Source organism: Micromesistius poutassou (assembly GCF_964030765.1).
Source record: "Micromesistius poutassou genome assembly, chromosome: 12".
In the NCBI taxonomy this organism is placed as follows: Eukaryota; Metazoa; Chordata; class Actinopteri; order Gadiformes; family Gadidae; genus Micromesistius; species Micromesistius poutassou.
Window position 1 is genome coordinate 14,616,343 of NC_140282.1, and position 21,734 is coordinate 14,638,076.

General features: G+C 47.4%; 1 protein-coding gene across 1 annotated transcript; it reads left to right on the top strand.

Annotated features, from left to right (window-relative positions):
* Positions 1–15,412: 15,412 nt before the first annotated feature.
* Positions 15,413–17,944, top strand: pcdh20 (protocadherin 20; the record flags this gene model as incomplete). The annotated part of the gene is made up of 1 exon (XM_084476357.1): positions 15,413–17,944. One exon carries the CDS (start codon positions 15,413–15,415, stop codon positions 17,942–17,944), a length of 2,532 nt encoding a protein of 843 aa, XP_084332483.1.
* Positions 17,945–21,734: the final 3,790 nt, after the last annotated feature.

The window sequence follows — 21,734 nt, forward strand, 5'->3', positions numbered from 1 at the left end:
GCATCATGGGTAATGCGGAGGGGAGAAGAGAAAGCGATCCGTCTATAAAACCGGGGTGGGATAACAGGACATCTGGTCCAGACATCTGGAGCTAGAGATTCTCACCTTGCGGCTAAATGATGGCGGTGTGGAAATATGGCGAGGGTAAACGATGCTGACAATCACCCAGCGGGGGGCCCCGCACCCCACCAGGGACCCTAGCACCCAGAGAACTCGCTTTGTATCTCTCCTTCTCTGCCATTTGATCAACAAAAGTTGTAAGCAGAGATGGAGAGGAGGGGTTGAGTCTGTATGTTGGGGGGGGGGGGGGGGGGGGTTGAGTCAGAAACTAGATATCTCTTCCTGTGGTTGGGGTTCCCTCCTGAGTGGAATGGGTATGTTTGAGTAATGGCATGCCCAGGAGGGGTGCGTGCGGTGAGGGTAGGGGTGCGACCCGAGGCCCAGGCTTCTCCTTGGCCTAATGGAAGGTCAGGATACGGATGTGGGACAAGGAGACCCTATCAAGTCTCCCTGACACAACCACCCAAGGGAGATTCTCCTTCCTCACCTTTACCACACTCCTCCTCCTCCTCCTCCCTGCGATGTACAATCCATCTTTACTTAACCTTTTAGTTTCTGTTATACCCCTCTGAGATACCCTGGAGTATTACCCTCCTTTCTCTCTCTCAACGTATCTCTCCCTCTATGTCTCTTGCACCATCTCTCTCCCTCTATGTCTCTTGCACCATCTCTCTCCCTCTATGTCTCTTGCACCATCTCTCTCTCTCTCTCTCTCTCTCTCTCTCTCTCTCTCTCTCTCTCTCTCTCTCTCTCTCTCTCTCTCTCTCTCTCTCTCTCTCTCTCTCTCTCTCTCTCTCTCTCTCTCTCTCTCTCTCTCTCTCTCTCTCTCTCTCTGCTCCTCCATCCTTTCTCTGCGATGCTACAAAGGGGTAATGAAGAAGTCTTCAAAGGGTTCTTCTGACTTTGCAGACAACAGATGAACACATGACACGCAGCACTGCCTGCCCTGAATGTCCCAATAAATAGTGGGCAAAAAACATGCTGATCTAGATGCATTATGCCCACACACACACAAACACAAACGCAGACACAACATGCATGTACACACAAAAACACACACACAAACCCAGACACACATGTACACACAAACACACAAACAAACCCTGACAAAGACACGCATGTACACACAAACACACTGAAACACACATACAAACCTAGACAAAGACATGCATGTACACACAAACCTACACACACACACACACACACACACACACACACACACACACACATATGAAAACACGGATGTTTCACAGTCAGGATGAGTGATGGGGTGCGTGCTGTGCGGGGCTCAGTCAGGTGATCATGGAAAGGTTAGCGTGAGCTAAACATCTCCCTTCGCCACAGCTCAGCAGGGGGGAGCGAGATGAGGGAATGCGCGGGGGACACACAACCCATCTTTTACCCCCCCCCCGCACCACTACGTCTCAGCCAACACACGTCAACACTCTGTCCCCAGCACCGTGGTTTAACCTTGAAGCAGCTTGTCATCGTGCATGCCGCTCACTCACTGTCACCTCCGACCACTTCAGCCTCCATAACAACCAGGAGCTGAGCTCTTTACAGGGAAGATGAGTTATGATATTGGGATGTATTGGGATGTGCCCAGGGTAGAACTAGGCCAGAATTAGGGCTTGGGCTGGGTTAGAGCGAGACTAGAGTTAGGGCTAGGGTTGAGGCTGGGCCTAAGTTAGAGCGAGACTAGAGTTAGGGCTAGGGTTGAGGCTCAGACTATGTTAGAGCTAGGCTAGAGTTAGGACTAGGGTTGAGGCTCAGACTATGTTAGAGCTAGGCTTGAGTGAGGGCTAGGTTTGAGGCTGGTATGGCATTATGCTGAGATTGTATTAACTGTAGAAACATGTGTGTGAGGGGGACTTTCAAGCCCCTCTGTATGATTTCTCCTAAGAAAAGAGTTTCAGCTCTATATTCTAGAAAAGAAAAAAGCGTGGTCTGACAATCATCTTTTCACTGCTGTCAAGAGCAACACCCAGTGAAATGTTCAAATCTCAGCCTTTTACGGGGCAGGCGTCATGTCGCTGAGTGGGAAGCAAGCTCTGATGAAATACTGTGAAATGTGCCATACTCAAGATCCAAAGGCCTTTTCTGCTCAAGAGCAACACCATGCAAAACTAGCATTATTATATTCATTATTCAAACAATGAGTTTGAATAATACATTCTAAACTAAACTGAGGGAAATGTGTGACTGTGATACATGCCAGCAGTAAGGTTTGGTTGCTAGGGGATTCTGGGTGGCTGCTAAGTGGTGATGGGTGGTTGCGTAGGTATTCTGACTGGATGCCAGGATGTTTCAAGATTGTTGCCAGGGTGCTCAATGTTGGGACGTGTTTTATTTAGGAAACAAAATGAATTGTGTGACAGGAGCAATACATTACAATGCTAGGGTGCTCTGGAAGGTTGTTAAGGAGTTATGGGTGGTTGCTTGGGTGTTCTGGACGGTTGTTAGTGTATTCTGTGTGGTTCCTACGGTGTTCCAGGACTTTAAATCTTCACGTCAAAAGTGTTCTGGGTGATTGTTAGGATGTACTGGGTGTTTGTTAAGGTGTTATGGGTAGTTGCTAGTGTTTACTGAGGGTTGCTAGGGTGTTCTAGGGTGACTAACCCCACCCAGCCCCCTATTTATAATACATGTTTTGGCTTTTGTAAAAAAAAAAAAAAGCATGGAAACCATTTAAAAAGCAGGACGTACGTCAAGTGGAATAATGAGAATCCATCCCGATGGTGTCCCCCATCTGTTGCGTTGGCAATCTAACAATGTGTCGATGTGACGGCTACGCTAGGTTTAACACTCGCGGCATTAGCTGGAGATGTCTTTCGACATGTCCTTCCAGCTTGTCTGGTGAATGCGCACACGTTGAGGATAAGTAGAGAATATGAAATACAATTATATATTGTAAGTATTACACAATACAATATACAAGAATACAGGCTATAAGAAGCCTTTTAGGGGAATGGGTTCAAAATAAAGACTCTTTGAAATAGGCAGTTTGAGACAAATAATGTACAGCAAATGGAACAAAATGATGATGTCAGAGTCTTCCTATATGTATTGATATAATGAAAACAGATTCATCAAGTGCAGCAATGCAAAGCTAATTACAACAAAAAAAAATCTCTGTAACACATTGCTAAAGCTCTACTTTAGCAATGTGTTGTTTCGAAAACTAAGATTAATTTAATTTTAATATATTCATGTATACAGCAAGATCAAACACCAAGGACACAAACAATTACTAAGGCATATAAAAAACAACAACCCTACATAAACTATAAGAAAATACTGCCGTGGTTAAACCCAATCAAGCAAAACATTCTGTAAACCCCTGCCTAAAATAAAGAAATTAAACTAAACCTTTTCTACAGAGAGTGGACCAGTCTGGCCACAGATGTTCATCACCCATCAAATTATAAATTATATTAAACACTTCTACCTATCGTTTACCTCCCCACATGTTTCTGGGCCAGCTCAGATGTTCATGACACTTATTGGAAAGCCTGGCATCGTATCCCAGACAGCTGTGTGTGAGGCTGATATTTGTTTCGTCCTCCAAGATTGGTCATCTACCAACGTAGGGTCGGTGAAACTGTTGCAGACATTCAAAGTCGCTGGCAGTCACAGTGTTTTCATAAGCATAAGACAATTTTATTAGATAGCGCTGATTCCTGGCAGTCTTAAAGGGCTTCAAAGGCTGCATAATACCACAGACCCTCAGCCCCTGAAACGACAAGGAAAATAACCAAAAACAAAGGACACTAAAAGGGAAGCATAAAACAATTAGAAAAAAAGGTCAGGCTAGCATCAAGTCTGTATCCTGGCCCACGAGTCTGAAACTAAAACATTAGTTTGATAGGAATCTGGTTTTTACATTTACATTTACATTTAGCAGTGCTTTTAACCAAAGTGACTTACGATTTACACACTGACGTCGGAGACAACCATGCAAAGAACAACCACCTCATCTGGAGCAGTTAAGGTTAGGTTTCTTGTTCAGGGACACCTCGACACTCCGGAGATCGAACTAACAACCTTCCAGTTATAAGTCAAACGGCTCTACCTCATGAGATAAGCCGACCCCAAGAGACATGTTGATAAGCCTTTGGTGAAGGGTGGGGCTGCACACCTGTGGTGCATTGGGAAATCAATGCATACAGCATAAACCAGCCATCATGTATGCCCTTTCTCCTCCTTCGCCCGTTCTTGTCTGTAAAGAACTGGTAGTTCTTGTGAAATGTAATCAGTCACAGCCCAAGCACTGTTCCAGTCAAAATTCTGCGACCAGAAGTGCACTCCATATGCCTGGATGTGTTCTTGCTCCGTGTTACAAAGTGATTCACTATATCTCCTGTTGTTTCACTGCGGAGAAGAATGGGAGGAGAGCATCATTTCCGTCAAGGTGGAATTTCCTCTATCGTAATGAAAGGGGAGTTGGTCTGTTGGTCGTTCAAACAACTCACTTGCATAACAAATTGGCTAAGCTCAGGAGGTACAGCCGGTGGAGTTGTAACCGGAAGGTTGATAGTTTGATCCCCTGCTCCTCCTAGCTGAATGTTGAGATGTCCCTGAGCAAGACACCTAACCCTAACTGCTCCTGACGAGCTGGCTGTTATCTTGCATGGTTGACTCCGCCGTGAATGGGTGTATGAACCGCTTGAAGTCGCTTTGGATAAAAGCTTCTGCTAAATGCCCTAAAAATAAATAATAATCCTCAGATGTTTGGTAGGTGGTGAGAACTGAAATCGTCTGTTATCACGAGACTAGCCATCACCACACACACTCAAAAAGAGCTCAGATGAGTCGGGAGGTAACACCTGCTCTTCCGACTACACTATACAAACTGCAATAATCAGGGTTATGTGTCCTGGTGTCACAGGAGCCCAGTAAAGCCACCTAGGTGGTGTGTGGCAGTTTTTCAGTTCAACTAAAAAGGAAAACTAGCATCACCCAACCTACTGCATGGTTGAACTGTAATGTGTTTTTTCCTTATCTAGATAATGTTTATTTTGTGTTAATTGATCCTTTCGCTAAGTATTGAACCAGTACATCCTCTCTGATTGTACAGTACTTCTCTGCAAAATACATTGAGGCAATACCACAGAGCTAAAATAAAACAATTTCTTTATAAGTTCCCATTCTTATAAGTTTGTATGGCAAAATGTGTAAAATGTGTAAGTAAAGTACACTGGCAAGCAGAAATCGAATCAGTCAAAACTAATGTAGTGTGTCTTCACAGAGGAAGGGATTCTGACCAGACCCCGTGAAGTCATCTCTGGGATTCAAACAAAGCAGGGGTTATTATTTCAGTTTCTCATAAACTTCAATCAAAAACACACCTCTGTTGTCAGCTGGAAAATATTCAGCAATGTATGCTTTTGCAATATCACCCTCAACCTTTAGAAAACACGTGTTTACAAACCATAACCAATGTGCTCTGAATAAATAAATAAATAAAAAAAACATCAGGGAAGGCAACAAATAACTGATTGGTTTTGCGAGGGCCAGGTGCAGCAGAGACAAGCAGCGCCGGGCGGCGATCGATAGAAACTTCATTACTGGGAGGCTTGGAGCGTAATCTGTTGAGCTGCAGCTGGGAGGACCAGCGTCCTCAAACACCTGGTCCTCCTCACCATGCACACACACACACACACACACACACACACACCTTGTCCTTCTCACCATGTGCGCACACACACACACACCTCGTCCTACACACACACACACACACACACACACACACACACACACACACACACACACACACACACACACACACACACACACACACACACACACACACACACACACACACACACACACACACACACACACACCTGGTCCTCACCATGCTGTGGCAACCCGGCTCAGGGAGTGAACCGGCCTTCCTTCAATCAGCACGCAATTCTCTTGGTTGTTAAGCCACAAAGGCACTTTTAATCAAACATAAAGGATCTTTCTTAAAAGATAATCGGGTGGCACAGCCACGACGGCTGGACTCTCCTTGCACCCAAGCCAAGAGAGCCCTGAATGCACCTTCGAGCAGGCTTTTTAAGGACTGCTCTCCTTTGGGCCTCAGGTGCTCTGCATCACGTTGCTGGGTTCTCCTCGTGTGTGACCCAGGGAAGAGCCCCGAATCAGTGTGGAAGCAGGCTATTTAAGCATGCTTCCTCCCGGCTCCTCAGGTGTTCCACATTTCCCTTGATTGGCGGGAGCTCCTCCTGGCTCCCTCTGTTGGGAAGGAGTGGTACTCCGTGTCCACCACGACTCCTCTTGGTCGTCTGGGCCGTGGTGTCCTGGCCGGGTTGTCACACTCCTCCACCGCTGGCTGAGACCTAGGGTTGCCTCTGATCGACCAGAGGCAAGCATCGCGGCGGGATGGGCATGGGGTAGGCGTCGAATTCTGAGGCTTCATTCAGTCTCCGGAAGTTGTTACAGAAACGAAATGTCCCATCGGGTTTGGGAACCAGGATGATGGGGCTAGACCAGGCACTGCGCGACTCTTCGATGATGCCGAGCTGAAGCATTCTGGCGACCTCCTCCCTGATGGCGTTCCTCCGGGGTTCTGGGACCCGGTAGGGCGGGACGCACACCGTGACGCCTGGTGCCGTTTTAATGTCATGTTCGGATATCGCGGTCCGGCTGGGTGTCTCCGAAAAGACATCTTGGTGTTGCAAGACGACTTCCTCGAGGCCCTGCTTCTGGGCGGGGCTGAGGTCGTCTCGAATCGAACAAACGAACAAACCCTTTATTGTCACTATACAAGTACAAGTACATGCACAACAAAATTGGGCCATCAACCAGTCTCCCAGGGGAGCCGCTATCGGTGGGGAGGTACCGGTCCGCCACTGCTTCAGCAGGTTCACATGGTAGAGCTGAGTGGATTTGCGTCTCCCGGGCTGCCTTACCCTATAGTTCACGTCTTCCACTCTGTCGACCACCTCGTATGGCCCCTGCCACTTGGCCAGGAATTTTCACTCGGCGGTCGGTACCAGGACCCGGACCAACTCCCCGGGTCGAAATATGCGTAGCTGGGCCCCCCGGTTGAAGACCCATGCCTGAGCCAGCTGGGCCTGTCGGAGGTGGTCCCGGAAGATGGGCCAGACCTGAGCCATGCGACTCCGCACCTGCTCTACATGGTCCACCATGGTGCGATGTGGGGAGGGCTGACTCTCCCAAGCCTCCTTGGCGAGGTCGAGGAGTCCCCTTGGTCTCCTCCCATACAACAGCTCGAAGGTTGAAAACCCCGTGGAGGCTTGGGGTACCTCACGGACAGCGAAGAGCACATGAGGCAGGAGCTGGTCCCAATTCTTTCCATCGGTCTCCATCGCCTTCTTGAGCATTTGCTTGAGGGTCTTGTTGAATCTCTCAACAAGCCCGTCGGTCTGGGGGTGGTACACCGAGGTATGAAGCTGTTTCACCTGGAGGAGACTCAGAAGCTCTTTCATTACCCGTGACATGAAGCAGGACCCCTGGTCTGTTAAAAACTCCCTGGCTATCCCCACCCGACTGAACAGTAGCATGAGCTCCCTAGCTACGGTCTTAGCGGTGGCGGTGCGAAGGGGCAGGGCTTCCGGGTACCGGGTGGCGTAGTCCACCATCACCAGTATGTACCTATGAGCCCGGCTGGTCTTGGGGAGCGGCCCAACAATGTCCAGTGCTAACCGTCAAACGGTATATCAATAATTGGCATGGGGATTAGAGGATCTCGGGGCCGTGCGCTGGCATTCCGGGCAAGCCTGACAGTACTGGACTACATCGTTCTTCACCCCAGGCCAATAAAACCGGTCTAAGATTCTGTCCCTGGTTTTATCCATACCCAGATGTGCCCCTAACAGATGGGAGTGTGCCATGAACAGGACTTTGCTATACTTTGGGGTACCACGAGTTGTTCTACCACTACCCCCCCTCTCTCTACTACCCGGTACAATAGGCCCGCCCTGGTGCTGAAGTGGGGGTGAGGTAGGCTACTCACCGAGTCCCTCGCTTGGCCTTCATGGGCGAGGACATGGCTCCAGGCATGCTTCAGGACGTCGTCCTGTAGCTGGGCGCTGGCGAACTGTCCAGGTCGGTCCGTTCTTCCCCCCCCTTGTCGGGGAAAAATCAGAGAACTCTGTGAGAGGGGAGCTCTCGGATCCTCCTGGGGGACCGTTTGGCTCGGTGGCCGTCACTGTATCCGAGGTGTCTAGGAGAGCCTCTGATCCCGCTCGGTGGGGTCCTCCCGTTGAGGGGCCTGGGGTGCCCGGTGGGGTGGGGCCATCCCCCCCTCCGGACCCGTTCCCCTCTCCTGATGACTCTGCTGGGGATGAGTGGACCACCCGAGCACCATAAGCGGGGTGGCCTGGTCGAACGGGTCTGCGTGGCGGTACCCGACGTGGTCGGGGGCCCGGTTCAGGGGTCCATAGCCGGTGGAAAATTGGGCAGTCCCTCCCAATGAGAGGGACTGCCCAATTGGGTGAGGAGCCCAAAGAGGGACTCCCAATGAGTAGTCCACAGTGTCGGGATGGTTGATGGCGAGGGTTCTCCGGGCGTCCGACGGGAGCTGACGGATGGTGTTGTCGATCAGCACCCTATCCAGGATGCTGGGTCCGTCGTCGGCCGCAAGCCACCTCCGGATAAGCCGGCCATGTTGCGAGATCTGCGTCCGTACGGTGCCTCTGGCGTCAAACCGCCAGTCATGGAAGCGCTGCGCCCGGGCAGGGAGGCTATGGCCGTAGTAGGCCAACATCGCCTGTTTCAACGTCGGGTACTGACTGGCCTGCTCCGGCGTTAGGTCCTGGCTCACCTGCTGGGCGGGTCCGGTGAGGAAGGGGGACAGTATGTGGGCCCACTGGACCTCCGGCCAGCACTCCCGATGGGCCGTCCTCTCAAACACCTCCAGGTAGGCCTCCACGTCATCATCTGGACCGAGTTTGGTGAGGCGGCTAGTGGGTGCGGATGTCGGGGAATCACGCACTGCCTGCTGAGCGAGCCGTAGAACCGCCTCCCGCAGAAGAACGAGGCTCTCGGTGGTGTCTCTCTGGGCAGCGGCGGCCAGAGCTCGGTCCTGCTGCTGACGCTGGGTGGCAGCCGCGGCTGCGGCTCCATCCGGGTTCTGCATTGACGTGTGGGTGTGCGCTCAAAAAAATTGTCCGTAGCTTGGTCGAGTTGCCCGCATTCTCCACCATATGTGGCAACCCGGCTTGGCTAGAGAGCACTGCCCCATCCCAAAAACAGCCCAAGAGTCTGGATAAGTGCAAAAGCCAACACTTTTAATTAAACAAAAAACATCTTTCTTAAAAGAACTAAAAGATAATCGGGTGGCACAGCCACAACGGCTGGACTCTCCTTGCACCCAAGCCAAGAGAGCGCTGAATGCACCTTGGAGCAGGCTTTTTAAGGTCTGCTCTCCTTTGGGCCTCAGGTGCTCTGCATCACGTTGATTGTCACGGGCAGGGTTGCCACAATGCACACACAAACTCTCTCACACACACACACACACACACACCTGGTCCTCACCACACCCACCCACACAAACACATGCACACAAACGCAACAACCTGGTCCTTCTCATCATGCTCACACAAACTCTCACACACACACACACACACACACACACACACACACACACACACACACACACACACACACACACACACCTGGTTCTCCTACCTACCACGCTGTCCTATTCAACCACCGACCCAGCATCTAGCCCGACAATGTACACACAAAGAAACACACACACACACACACACACACACACACACACACACACACACACACACACACACACCCAGTTCAACATGCAGGCTCCATCTTGTTATCCTATTGGACTGATTATCCAATAGGTTGCAAGAGCTTTTTTTTTCTTGTCTCCACATCCCATTTTCGCCTTCTCTGTTGCCACCACTCTCTCCCACAACCCCCCTCTCCTGCTCAGTGTCTCTCCAGGAGAGAAGGACGAGTTAATAGGTGGCCAGATGAGGCTACGTGTCCCGGCCTGACGGGAGAGGAAACAGGAGGTGAGACAGAAGGTAGAGAGAGACGCACCGCAGTTGGAAGGGATACAAAATATATACAATATATAGGGATAATATTCAAGTGGGTACTCTGTTACACTAAAATTACATATGTAATAAAACCCTAACGAGCCAACTGTCCTCTTAGGAAACTCAATTTAACTAAAGATGTCAAATTATTTTGCAAACTGTGCAGATGTCGTTTCCCTTGGAAGTGCTGGAGTCAGGATTATGATTCCTAAAGTGCCATCCTCAAGTCAGTTAAATGCAGCCCTCGGGTGGACTAGTCCAAAGATAAACTATTTTAATACAGGGTCTTATTGAGAATACATACCAGACTCAGACTGTCTGGGAATTCAACCACGTTATTAAAACATAAATATCCATGGTTAGTCCTGATGTTTGTAATGCAGCCAGCAGATGGCAGTGACAAAGCAAGAAGCAAGCAGCACTAACATACCTTTAGCGGGCAACCCACCGCGGGAGCATGTTCATAATTTAGTAGAGCAGAGTTCATTCTTTAAGTCCCAGGGGCTTTTAAAAGCAAGTCACCTGCTGCTCGATGCAGACGGAAATCTGTTTCTCTCGGTCCCGATATGCTAATGGAGCTGATAGTCTGGCTATCTGTTCCCCTGGGGAAAGCCGATCATCACTAAAGCAAACTGGAGTCCACAGGGCTGTGAAATCATGTTCTTGGACCGAATGGAAAACTGTTAAAGGACGGAGCAGGTTCCCCAACCATATTAGGCTTATTTTGCGTCTCAATGTTTCCTTTTCTCGTTACTAATATTGATGTGCTTTCAACTTAATGAATGACTTCTAGATAATGTAGGGCTATAACGGATGAGATGTCCTTTGCTATATGGTCTACAAATAATTACAATACCACTTGGGTTATCATACAAATACCAATGGGCACACTAGAAGGCCTACATTAATCTTTTTGGACCTAAACACATTTTGCATTGTGTAGTTATTGTACACAAATGAACTACAGCAGTAAGGGATTGACAACTCAAACATGAAACTGAACCAGACTCTAAAGGTAGACTTTTCAACTGAAAACTGTCTTTTTTAATCATACAAAACAGAAATATCAATAAAAAAATACTATTTGGCATGGAAAGTGACTAAACAGAGGTGTATGAGAGACAATGATACACTCCTGACACAGGGAGGCCTTACTTGAACCACTTGAGAAATCAATTCTATTAATTTCAATGTTCTTGTTCAAACACTTTGAGCTGTTAAACACAAACCTTGAACCCAAAGTTTATTCACACTGGTGGACTTATTTAGTAGTTGAAAAAAAGCTCCATTGCAAGGGTAAGTGGCATGTTAAAAAAGTGTTCTAATTTAAGAGAGGGAAAATGGTTTTATCAGAACAAATGAAGTAGGATACTTTATGAGAGTAGATGGTGTACACCAGTTTGTCTCCCATCCCTCCTCTTTGGCCAGTATACAGCTTATGGTTTCCTCCAGCTTCCTATATTTGACTTAAAACATTAAATAAACAATAAATATTTGATAACACAATGTCTTGTAACTAACCATTGCAATGTTCAAAATAAAACTAAAATCATATAAAAAGTGTTCAAATGTTCAACATTCCATTCACACAAATTTTATTGGCAGGAGATGATGATTTTGACAGTCTTTTATTTTATTTTTTATCAAATAGAAATTAGCTTCTAGATGCAATGAATCATATAATCATTCCAGATAACAGGACTGGTGACCCATGTTGGTTCCCATCTGTTGCTAAACATTAGTAGAGATTCTAATGTTCCATTGTCTCCTTTATATTCCATAAATATCTGGCCATTATCTGGCCATTATATCCTCTCATGCTACAGTTATGTGTGATCACATTTATAGAATTAATGCACAGAGCAGTGTCCTGACGTATTGCTGCCTAGCTTAGCGCTGCCTAGCTTAGCTGCAGGTTGATTAAAAGGGCCTCAAAGGTCAAGGTTAAGGTTAACTGGACATCTGCTGGAAGAGCTGGTCACAGATTAACTCTCTCATCACACACTCTCTGTACACAAATCTCATCAAACACACTCTCTGCGCACACAAAACTCAACTCGCACACTCTCTGTACACTGACCTCATCTCGCACACTCTGAACGCAAAACTCAACTCGCACACTCTCTGTACCCAAAACATATCTCACACTCTGTACACACAACTTGTCTCTCACACACTCCGTAAACAAATCGTATTCCACACTGTTAATACAAAACATATCTCACACAACTCATTTCTCGCAATATGCAAAACTCCTCTTGCTCACACACGCACACACACATACACTCTCTCTCTTTCTCTCTCTCTCTCTCTCTACATACAACTCATCTCACACACTCTGGGCACAAAGGAGATGCAATTAAGAGGGAGGCAACTCGCCTGCCTTATTTATGAGGGCATCAGCTTTATGTAACCGCTGTTTACTGGGAAATACCCAAATCTCCAGATTTCCTGAAATTCTGCCTGGGATGTACTTGGCCTGTTTTGGTTTAATATTCTGGTTTGTTATATCATTGGTACTGGACACTTCATTCAATGAGACACTCTCGACACGTATCATGGTCAGGCCACTGATACATGTCAGGGGATAATCCGTGACGTAGGGGGAAGTTAACAAAAAGGTTTGTATGGCGTGGCTGTGCACCAGCTAACTACAGTGCACAAGCCTGCGTGCACCAACCTGACGAACACTCAAGTGCATGAACCTGCTGTAGTGCATTAGTCTTGGACACTATGCACTAGCTAGGCAGCAGTGGACAAACCTACCCCCACTAACATGCCTGCACAGGTTATATTTTATAATGTTGCAGCCACAACATTATTGGGTTAGATCCCCAATGTCCTAACGTCTAATGTCCTAATGTCTAACATGTAGGCATCCCTGAGCAGGATGTCCTATCCCAGACGTTGGATTAAACAGGCCTGTGGGATCTGAGAGGCCCTAGACCCTTTGTGCTCCGGAAGGATGTACCTGAAGTCACTCTAAGTCACTTTGGATAAAAGCTGAATGGCGAAGATGCTCTCAGCGTCTAGTGGTGTAAGGGGACTTATTTTTCAGGATGATAGCCATCCTACCACCAGCAGCACAACTGCAGGCCAGCTCTAAACATGACTCCTGTCCCTCAGCGGATGCTTTCCCACGCTCTAAACCACGCTCTCCTCTCCCTCCCGCTGACACATCATTCAGAAGACAGTTAGCTCAGCAGCGTCTGGAAGCAGGCCAGGGATGATGAAGTGTGCTGGTGCTTATAACCGTGCTATAATTATCTGGCTAAGTACGGAGGTAGGGAAGGCAAACATGATACTCATGTAAGCGTTAACATTCATTTTTTCTCGGAGAGCGACGTGAAGAAAATGATTTAGAGAGTAATCATGTTAGCGTGGGCGCGAACTGTGTTGCTCTGAGCTGTGTTGCTCTGAGCTGTGTGTGTATGTGTGTGTTAGTATAGATGTGTGTGTGTGTGTGTGTGTGTGTGCCTGTGGTTTTTTGTGTGTTTGTATGTGTGTGTGTGTATGTGTATGTGGGTGGGTGGGCAAGGGGGGGGGGGCGGCGTATCAGTGGAGACTGGCGCCAAATGAAAGTAAACACAGGACTAAATGAATCAGTGTGTGTGTGTGTGTGTCCTGTTCCAATCAGAGGGTCTGTGGGAGCAGTATGCTTCCAATCCTAGCAGACAGCTGGCCGGGCACATCACAGCACAGGGATTAAGGGCGGACTTAGCTTGCGTCCAATCCTGGTTCTGATCACTGTGACATAGGCAACCAAGATCCCAACACTGGTCAAACTGTCAGGCAACTACGTCAGATGATTAGGGGCAAAACATATTCTAATAAATATTATCATTTATGTTGACATTTGGTCAATCACTTAAATCCAAGAGATGAATTGGTGTTTGAAAATTACCATCTATAATGCCCAAGCAGTTTAAAATTATTATGTAACTATAGTTGACAGAGTACAAGTTCAGTTCAGTTTAAAGCATAAAAATAATAAACCTATCTCTAGATATATAATTCTCTGTGTATATATCTGTCTACTGTCTACTATCAATCTATCTATCATTCATCTCTTGCTAAATCTATCTACAGTATTGATCTTTCTATCTATCTATCTATCTATCTATCTATCTATCTATCTATCTATCTATCTATCTATCTATCTATCTATCTATCTATCTATCTATCATCTGTCTATCTATCTATCTATCCATCCCAAGCCAGGCTCCAGATTAAATAAGAGGTCTTTATGTCACAGTACAGTAACTGACGAGTTTGTTCGCTCATCTGATTTCTAACTAATGCTGGATTAACGTTAATCTGTGAGCTGTAGACGTGTGTTTACAGCACTCCTCATTATACACTCACTTTGGGTACTCTGTCCCCAAACCCAAGCTCTAATACAGCACGTGTAACATATCACATGTATAACACATAACCCTGTCTGTAGCAGCAAAATAACCCACCATTTATAACCCAACTCTTGTTATCTCTGGGAGCTTGTTCAAGACTGGAGGGAGGGGGGGGGGGGGGGTGGGATGGTTACAATCTGCCCCAAAAGTAAGACGCTGCTCTCCTGGGCGGTCAAAGGCTCTGATTGGCCAGCATAATGTGTTGATTTGCATATGGTGGGAGTGTCCTCAGACACACTGGAGTGAATGGCTTGTTGAGTTCAGTCAGCGATCCGGCAACCCTCTCAGTAGCAGCAGCCCCCGTCTGCTGAGCTCTCATCATGCCTGGGTTAGGTAGGATGCTACCCTAGCTCTCTGTAGGACCAGGACCTAGACTATGTCCAGGTTAGGTAGGATGCTTCCCTAGCTGTATATAGGACCAGACCAGGACCAAGATTATGTCCAGGTTAGGTAGAATGTCAGACAGAACTCTATAGCACCAGACCAGCCTCGGATCAGGACTAAAACATGTTCCACAGCACAGGCCCCAGCCCAAGCAGAACAGGATTAATACTGGTAAGTTGTGTAAAATGGATTAAAGATTAAATGGCACTGAGTAAATTGAGTGTACTTTCTGTTATTTTAATGCAATAGTATGTGTGACCTACAGAACTTATCATGTGATATAACGTTTTTTTCTGAAAAAATATACGAAAGTTTGCAAGAACAGTTTAAAGAGCTGCATTCTGTTTTTGGTGTTTGTTGATTTAGGATCTATATTTCTCTCATCAAGCTGAATGACTTAACTATGTATTGTATGCGTTTTAGGGTTGGTGCATCTTGCTGCTTTACTCCAGCCCTTTCTGCTGCGTTGCACATTTCAGCCAAGCCAAAGAGCTCTTTTACTCCATAAAGGAGGGATTTCCAATGGGGGCGTTCATTGGGGCCATTGGACAAGACTTAAAGTTGGATTTTACCGTAGATCCTCCCTTTCAGTTCAATCTGCCTCAGCAGAAGCTCAGTGGACAATACGTGAGACTCGACAACACCACTGGGGATCTATACACCTCCGCCACCGAGCTTGACCGAGAGACCCTGTGCCCATATGGGCCCGAGCCCCAGGGATGCGTCCTGTCTTTGGACGTGTTTGTGCTGCCCCAGCAGTACTTCCAGCTGGTCAAAGTCAAGATCTCTGTCGAGGACGTGAACGACAACAGGCCCCGGTTCCCTGTGGAGGAGATATGTGTGTCCATCCCAGAGAACACACCGGTCAACGCCCGCTTTGCGGTGGAGCAGTCGGCCGTGGACCCTGACTTGCACTTCAACAGCGTCCAGACCTACTGGCTGGTGAACGACTTTGGTGTGTTTACCCTGGACGTGGAGGAGAACGAGGGAGGGGAGCTCACCCCTTTCCTCATCGTCACGGAGGTGCTGGACCGCGAGTCGCAGGCCGAGTACATAACGGATATTATTGCTGAGGATGGGGGTACCCCTCCCCTCCTGGGGACAGCTACCCTGAAGATAATCATTACCGACGTCAACGACAACTGCCCGCGGTTTACAAAGTTGTTAATAAATGTCACGCTCCAAGGGAATACCTCCAAAGGGGCGCATTTGGCTCGCTTGCATGCGTTTGACCCCGACCTGGGCGCTAATGCCCAAATCAGCTACGTTTACAGCGAGCGAGTGCCAAGAGAGACCCGGAGCTTGTTTCATTTGGACCAAGTGTCAGGCCTGATCAAGCTAGCTGGGAAATTCAACTCGGAAACAAGCAAGTTCTACAAACTCACCGTGCTGGCCAAAGGGCCCGGCTGCATACCCGCCGTTGCTACGGTGAATATCCACATTCACAAAGTTATAACGGCCCCACCAGCTGTGGTGCCGCGGTACATTGCTGCTGAAAGGAACGGAGTCGTCACCATGAAGGAATCTGAGCCGGCATTCTCCCCGATCGCATTCTTCACTGTAAAGAACACAGACACCAGCCAAAAGTTGGACTGCCATCTAGAAGGGTTTGGCCCGTTCAGGCTAACTCCATACCAGCAGTTGCAGAACGAATACCTCCTTGAGACCACGAAAGACTTAGACTACGAAGAGACGCAGGAGTATGAGCTCACCGTGTTGACCAAGGGCACTAGCGGGGGGGCGGTCATAAAGAACTTCCTGAAGGTGCACGTGCTGGATGAAAATGACAACGCTCCTGTGTTCAAACAGTCTTTTGTGGAAATATCGGTGGAGGAGAACAACCCTCCAAACACATTCCTGTTCCAGCTCCAAGCCACGGACCTGGACAGTGGCATCCACGGGGAGGTCGTCTACCTTCTCGGGGGTGACGCCCCGGGTATGTTCTCTGTGGACCGCAACACCGGCATCCTGTCGGTGACCGCGGCCCTCGACCGCGAGGAGAGGGAGACGTACCGCTTCATGGTGAGAGCGGTGGACCAGGGAAGTCCCAGAAAGGAGTCCATCGCCACCGTGCTGATCCGAGTTGAGGACCGTAATGACAACACGCCACGTTTCATCAACAAGGACTTCACCTTCTTCGTGCCGGAAAACTTTCCGGGATTCGGCGAGATCGGAGTCTTGTCTGTGACGGACCCAGATGCCGGAGAAAATGGCTGGGTGGCGCTGTCCATCCTCAACGGCAGTGACGTGTTTGTGATTGACACCGGCCGCGGTGCACTCAGAGCCAGGACGCCGCTGGACCGTGAGCAGCAGGGGACATACGAGCTGTGGGTGGAGGCGGTCGACGGCGGCAAACCGGCCCTGTCCTGTGCCACCATGGTCACCGTGCTTCTTTTGGACGTTAACGACAACCCGCCAGTCGTTCTGTTCCCCCAGTCCAACCAGTCGTACATGCTGGTGCTCCCCGACACGCTGCCGGGGACCCCCGTCACCGAGGTGTACGCAGTGGACAGGGACACGGGGATGAACGCTGTCATCGCCTACAGCATCATCAAGAGGAAAGGAGCCGAGCCAGGGTCGTTTGTCATCGACCCAGAGACGGGGAACATCACGCTTCAACGGGAGCTGAGCAACCGCGGTCTCTACAGCCTAATGGTTCGGGTCAGTGACCACGGACAGCCCGAGCCGCTGCACGCCACCATCATGGTCAACCTGTTCGTCAACGAGACCGTCAGCAACGAGAGCTACATTCAGAGCCTGCTCACCAACGAGGCGGAGGATGTGGAGGTGGAGGAGAGGCCTTGGTATGTCGGGCAGCTGACGGACAGGCCGCGGCCATTCGAGCTGTTCCCATGCCAACCGGTCCTCATAGCGTTGTCGGTGACCTGTCTGGGGCTACTGCTGGTTGTGATCGCACTGGCTGCCTACATCTGCTGCCGTAGGATCAGGGAACATGGTGGGGACGGACAGGAGGAGGTGGAGACCCCTTTAAATATGAATGGAGGCTCTGTGCAGCTCGGGGACCGAAAGATCAGACAGACGGCCAACATCTGATACCTCTGCTCCTCCGCACACCACTGCTGTTTACATGAATGTTTACAAGACTCACTGTGACAGGTGTAGCCCTGGATTGAGATTCTGATCTGATCATAATGTGGTACTTTGATCCATTGTGATTAGATGTAAACGTTTCGATATATAAACAGATTGTGTGTCTTTGACCACCGTCATAATGCATTTTGTTGCTGCCTTTTCAGAAACTATGAATGCGTTTCTAAAGACGATGTTTAACGTGTCACTGGTTAACCGTTTGTGGTTTAATAACAACAACATAACAAGGGATATAATAAGAATTTCTATATTGTGTATAGGGAAATGTATATTTTATATTTTTATATAAAAGCTCAAAGCTATGAAAAAATACAATGTGTACCAATGTGATGCCACATTCCCTATTTTAATTACCCTGATCCAAATCTAAAGGTCTCATGTTTGGTTTACTGTTTGGTTGGACATAGAAACATATCTAGGTGTGTAAATGATGTAACATAGTTTGTTCCTGTGGTATCTTGGAGGTGCAGGCCTACTCGGTCATCCATGTATCATCTAACATGAGGCTGTGGATATTCACCCAATCTGACCCAATCATGTTTAAAGAGAGACATTGGCAGTATCCTCCATGCCAATTGGTCTGCAACCATTGTGTACTTTGTTTATTTTAACAACGATACCACACAACAATGTTTTAATCCCCATCTCTCCTACACACCTTGTAATCTGTGAAAAGAAAATCCACTTGTTTGTGTGAGAGAACATTTCTTGTAAGTATTAAAAGTGCTTTATTTTTTAAATCACTTAAGGGGTTTCACTCATTTTATGTGCTCCTCATTTAGACAAGGTAGTTGAATGCCAGTTTTTACTTAAAAAACATTTTCTTACTGCTGAAAAAACAGCTCTAAACCACAGCCCTACAACAATACAAATATACTAAATTAAATAGTGTCTATGCGTGCACCATCAAAGTTTGTAGAGGAATGCTGAATGCCTCCTCCACAATCCAGTCACTCCCAAACTGTGCTTTGGTCTGCCTTCTGACAGCAAACAGCAAACCTGAACAACAGGCCGTTCTAAAAACAACAGATTTAACGCAACACTGAACTCTTTGTGACGTATCATAGTTTCACCTATAAAAGGAACACAGGTGTTCCTACATTCATGATGCTCATGAATGTACCTTGGCAGGTCTGTATTACATTATATATAATTATTATATAGTGTCCTATAGGGAGTCCTATAGCCAGGACTCCCTGGAAGACAAGATATAATATCTCAATGGGACCTTCCTGGATAAAAAAGGTAAAATAAATATATTCTAATAATAGTAGTCACATCGAAGAAACTTTTACGAAAACGATAAAGGTGAAATCAGATCCATGTCGTGTCAAGAGAAGGGGTTAGGTAAGTAGGACATTTGGAGATCAAACCTGGAAGGATGGCTGGGAGTCAAACACACTTCACCATCCTGCCCTGCTATAATAATTAGCAGTATAATAGGTTAGGAGGAAGTGGATATAATATTCAGAACTTACATTTTATTCCGAATTTGAATGACTGGATGAATCCATACAATATTTGTTTTGAGTTGAGTGTATATGTTCCATAACGCTGCAACTATGCAAATCTATGAAAAGGGACCACCATGCAAAAGTTACAAGATCCATACAAATGGTGTCGTTATCTCTGCACTCGCTCTGCTCACTTGGTGCAGTCTCCAGAGAGCTGCTATTAGAGGAAAGGACAGAGAAGAGAGGGCAAGAACGTCTTGTTCCCTGGTAAACGGAGAATGGACCGCTTTTACCAGACTTATCTGCATGTGCCAGCTATTTCAGAATCAGACGCATTTAGAGAGCTTTGAAATGAATTCCCAGGGATTCAGCCATTCAAAAGCTGTTTCAGCCAAGCGAGGCACAACCAGTCTATCTGGATGATTCTAGTCTTTATTCGGCATAACTCGTGTTGCCTCACTATTGCTTATGCTCGATTTGCTTAGCACACAAATTAGCCACATCTTTACTTTATCGCTTAGAACCCAATAAACATCAACACTTCTCTACCACTCTAAAGTGATTAAGCATTTACTCTACTCATTTACTCATTCAGGGTATTTTTTTCCCCTATCTTTAGGCTAGCGAGGAAGACGAAACTGTGTTGTGTGGTTGTCTGACAATGCAGGCACCGCATCATCACCGCAGCTTAGCTGATTAATAGTTTGAATTGATTAAAGATGAGCGGAGGTCCCGTTGGAGTATCTAACTGGTTTGTGTTGCTCAAACGTAATTGCGGCATAAATTACAGACCAGCAGGATAGTGTTAGGATCTTAGTTCACACAGCTAAGCCTCTTAGTTGTTTGAGATGGACGGGCGAGAGACCATGGGAGCTGCTGACCATCTCTCTCTCTTTTGCGTCGTCTCCTGCCCTTTCTCTCCCCCTCTTTCCCTCTCTTGCTCTCTCAATCCCCTTTCTTTATTCCTCTCTCTCTCCCTCTCTGCTAGAGTTGCATAACTTGTGCACTAGTAGTGTAATAGACGGATGATTGGGAGTCTAAATGTTGAACTAATTGTCCTTTATCAGCAATCACATTTGGAAATAGCTGCTCGCACAGTTAACACTATTGTCGTTCACAAAGTCTTAATGTGGCAGAACAATGTATTACCCACTGAACTCCCAGTTTCTCTTTGTCTTTGTCCGAATCCTCAAGACAAGGCAGCAGTGAGTCAAGCTTTGCCCAAATCTGGCAGAAGTCGTCCAGCCAGCGGAGCCCCTGCCAGCTCCCTGACCCAGAGCCAACAGAGCTCATCTGGTAGGAGAAAACACTGGGATATAAATAGGAACACCTTCCCAACTTTACTCTCTCTCTCTCTCTCTCTCCCACCGAGTAAACTGTTACAGCATTAGACGTATGGCATCGAGCAGTAACACTAGCCCTCCAGCCGTACTGTAATCCCGGGTGAGGATAATATGGCCGGCTGGTGTGTGAAAACAAGCAGAGTGGAGGTTAATAAATGGTAGGCTTTGAGGAGGGGGTGGGGGGGAGGGGGCTGGAAGAGGTGCAGACTGTGTTGTTCTTGGACACGGTTTAATGACTCCATGTTAGACAACTGACTTTATTACCAGCTTTATTCAACTCAGCTTTATTACCGCTGCAAGCGATGCGGCCCTTGCTCCATCTTTTGATTGGATCAAGGCAGGGACATAGAAACAGGCATATATATATATATCTATATCTATATATCTATATATAGATATATAGATATAGATATATAGATATATAGATAGATAGATAGATAGATAGACAGACAGACGGACAGAGAGCTAGAGATAGACGGACAGATAAATAGATAGATGGAGATAGAGGGAGGAAGGAAGGCAGGGGGAGAGAAAGGAAGATAGATCGATAAACAAATAAATGGATGGACATATAGGTAGACAGATGGACAGACAGACAGAGAGCGAGAGATAGACAGACTGATAGAGTAGACAGACAAAAAGATAGACAGACCATCTTCACAGCTTCTACTTCCCCTCACCCCATGACCCCTGAGTCTGAAAGGGCCCATTTAAGGTAAGCCTCTCTCCCAGCACGCAGGAATCCTCCTACACGATCACTCAATAGCTCAAGGGTAAGAGGTCCGTGGATGACCCTCTCCTCTGGACAACCCTTGCTTTATGGAGGATTGAATTAATGTTTCCCATTCAAGATGACCTTTAACCTTTTGCTAAACCCGGCAGCGCTAAGTCCCCCATATAGTTTTAACGCTCTGATAGCTAATCCCACCTTAAACC